The 3,643-nt window shown below is 40.0% G+C and overlaps 1 protein-coding gene across 1 annotated transcript in view; it reads right to left on the bottom strand.

Annotated features, from left to right (window-relative positions):
* The window catches only part of TYW5 (tRNA-yW synthesizing protein 5), a 22,804-nt gene that overhangs the window by 15,086 nt on the left and 4,075 nt on the right, over positions 1-3,643 (bottom strand). The window contains exon 2 of the mRNA XM_004701525.2: positions 2,311-2,465. Coding sequence (XP_004701582.1) covers positions 2,311-2,465 — 155 coding nt within the window. The remainder of the gene's footprint in view (positions 1-2,310; positions 2,466-3,643) is intronic.

Consider the following 3,643-nt stretch of genomic DNA (forward strand, 5'->3'; position numbering starts at 1 on the left):
AAAAAAAAAATGCAGTCAGTGAAAGGATAGTATTCATATGCCTATTTTGATGATTCAGGGCTTCTCTAAGGACAATGAGGAAATGTGTATGCCAGTGCTGTATCCTTTCACCGTATTTATTCACCCTGTATGCTAAGCAAATAATCCGAGAGGCTGGACTATATAAAGAATGCAGCACAGGATTGAAGGAAGACTCTTTAACAACCGGAGATAGCCTGAAATAACCTTGCTTATTCAAGGAGGCATTTATTGATAAAGAACAAAGACTACAGCTTTCAGAATGAATTACACTTCAACAAAAAAACACAAAAACAATTTAAAATTCCTCACAATTGGACTAATAAATAACATCATAATAAATGAAGAGAAGTCTTAAGTTGTCAAGAACTTAAGTTTTATTGAATCTACAATCAACACTCATAGAAGCAGCAGTCAGGAAGTCCAAAGACACTGCTCTGGGCAAATCAGCAGCAAAAGATCTCTTTTAACACGTTCAACAAAAGCTAGGACATCACTTTGAAGACAAAACTGTGCTGTATTCAAGTCAGGGCACTTTCAATGGTCTCAAAGCATGTGCGAGCTGGACATTGACCCAGGAAGACCGAAGAACTGACGGCTTGAATTATGACGGTGACAAATGACAAATGCACCATGGACCGCCAGAAGAACAATCAAGTCTGCTTTTGAAGTTCAGCCAGAAGGCTCCTTGAAGGAAAGAGGACTAGACTTCATTTGTTGTACTCTGGCCATCTGTCAGGAAGAACCATTCTCTGGAGAAGAACGTGCTTGGTAAAGAAGGGGATGAGTAAACAAGATCAATGTGACTGCACAGGAACTGTACTCATCAGCTCAGAGAGGAAGGATCCCAAACTGGGCAGGGACTGGGCAGTGTCACATCTGCTGTACATAGTAGGGTCACTGTGAGTTGGAACGGCTCAGAGTATATAGAAACGATGTAACTCAGAATGGACGCCAGGGCAAGGGTTTGTTTTGTTTACTGCTAAAAATGGCTAAATCTTTTTTCCCCTAACCTTGCACTAAGGAAATAATCTTGTAATGTGTTTTATGAGTTCTAGTGCAAGACTTGGCAGAACCTGGCATAAGAACTATTACGTAATTTATGTGCTTCAAAATAGCTTTGAACATTTAAAAGACATGACAAAACATCGAGGCAATTCAAGATGAAGTTTCAATAGCCATTGTTCAATAGCCACGGACTCCTTTGAAAAATAAACACCATTAACTGCCGGCTGCAAAACACTCATCATTCCAGTACTTTCTTCCACTTTTTAATTTAGTAAAAAATGAAAAGTTCTTACAGTCACTAGGAAAAATTTATGGCAATTAAATTCAATTCATGCACTATTAAAATCCAAAACTATAATAGTAAATACTCTAAGGATCAAAAGCTGAGAAATGCTTTGGCAGCTGCTATGTGAGCTAAAAAAAAAAAAGGCTCTAATGAGAAAGGAATGGTCCTGGCCTTCGAAGCTCTGCTTAGCTCATCTCTGCACTGAAGGCTTTGTGCGCTACGTGGTATTTCAACAGCTTAAACCTGCTGGGAATTGCACATGCTCAGAATCTGGAAGTTGTGTGCCTTGTAATTTAACATTTCAACGAAACTCATGAGAATAGCACATTAAATCTTTAAGATGATGGCACCTAAAGCATTCAAACGTGGACAGTTAGCAGCTTTTGAATGTCTCTTTAAGACCTTTCAAAGATTACAAAGCACAAAAAAACCAACTATGAGTAACATGAAAGGTATTTAAGCTGTTTTGGGCACACGAGAAAATGAAGTAAGATTTTAAAAGTTATTCAAGATGATTTTAACAACTGCTTGTCCTACGTTCTTGGCAGAACTGAGTCAATGCTGACTCACAGTGACCCTGTAAGACAGGGTAGAAATGCCCCTGTGGGTTTGTGAGACTAAACTCTTCATGGGAGTGTAAAGCCCTTTCTACTGTGGAGCAGTTAGTGGTTTCAAACTGCTGACCATGCTGTTAGCAGCCCAATGCATAACCACTACGCCACTAAGGCTTCTACTACTATAGTAGAATCAATAATCAGGTGCTGAATGAATACACACATCCAACTTCAGATGTAATATAACTGTCGTTTAAAAGAATTCTGTCCCCTCACCATGACTCCGGAAGATATAAGGTGTATACCTTATCTTAAATTCTTGATTTTTATATCTACCGATGATATATCAAGCTAGCCAAAAGATAAAATATTATGTGGTCTTTAGGTAACGATGCAAAATCTTTTAAAGGCGTTTAGTTATTTGTTAAGCTCAGGAGAGAATACCTATATGCAAAGTTCTTACTAATGAAGTCCATCTGTGGAACAGCAGCAACATGGATCTTGACCTCTTTCGTCCCTCCTACCAGGCTTAGGTAGTCCACTGTCCATTTGCTCGTACATGGCCCCAAATCAATTCCTTCCAACACAAGTGGTTTTCTCTGTATTTAAAAGGAAATAGGAAGATAAACAATCAGTGAGCAGCAACAATACATTAGCACTCAACTACCATCAAGTAGATCTCAACTGATAGAGATCCTATAGGGCAGGGTGAGTTCTGAGACTGTAACTCTTCACAGGAGTAGAAAGCCCCATCATTCTAATGTGGGGCATGATGGTGGTTTCGAACTGCTGCCCTTGAGGTTAGCAGCTCAGTGTGTAAACACTACGCTACCAGACAAAATAACAAGATGTGATCCTTGTTCTCAAGATAGTCAAACTCAAAGCTTTTGAGGTTCATGACGGGGGGGGGGGGGGGGGGCACCTCGTGTAATTAATATACCGAGAACAAAATGTTATGACTGAGAGGAAAAGACCCAAACACAACAGTAGCTTAGAAAGAACCCTAGACAGGGCATTTTTTCACGAATATGCTTGATCTCAAAAATATAGGGCTTTCAGTGGCTCCAAGGTAAAAAGATGAGGGTTTCTCCTCCTGTGGCTTAGTGATTACTTTTACAGTTCAAAACCACCAGCAGCTCCTTAGGAGACAGATGGGGCTTTCTACTCACTTAAGAGTTAGTTTAAGAAACTCATGGGGGCAGTTCTATGCTGCTCTGTAGGACACCACTGACTCGATGGCAGTGAGTTTGTTTTTGATTTCTCCTTCAGTGAAGATGCACACCCCCAGAAACCCACAGGGGCAGTTATGGTTTATCCTATAGGGTCACTGTGAGTCAGAATTAACTCAATGGCAGTGAGTTCTTTTAGTTTGTTATTTGTGCTGTGATGACTAAAATTTATAATTTAAGAGCAATATTGATCTACTCTTTGTCAGGACATCAGTTAGACTTAGAATTATTTATATGGTCTTTCTCTCTTTTTGGTGTCTATATAAGATAGGCAGGTCAAGCAACCCCATGGAGACAGTGATGGTTTGGGGGGGTGGGGGGACATGGGAGAGGAAGAGGCAGGGGCAGGTGAGTGGTGAGCCAATAATGACAGGGGTAGGGGAATAATAAGGGTTATAAAATTGACAGTGAGGAGGGTGTAGCAGTCCTGGTGAGGTTAAATCAACTGAAAAGTGTCTGAGGAATTACTGAGAGGTGATCAATGGGTATAATAGTTTGGGCAGGAGAAAAGAAAAAGAAGAAAGCAAAAAATATATATATAGGTATAG

This window comes from Echinops telfairi, unplaced genomic scaffold (assembly GCF_000313985.2).
Source record: "Echinops telfairi isolate 266 unplaced genomic scaffold, ASM31398v2 ScPeMD7_3;HRSCAF=10, whole genome shotgun sequence".
Lineage (NCBI taxonomy): Eukaryota > Metazoa > Chordata > Mammalia > Afrosoricida > Tenrecidae > Echinops > Echinops telfairi.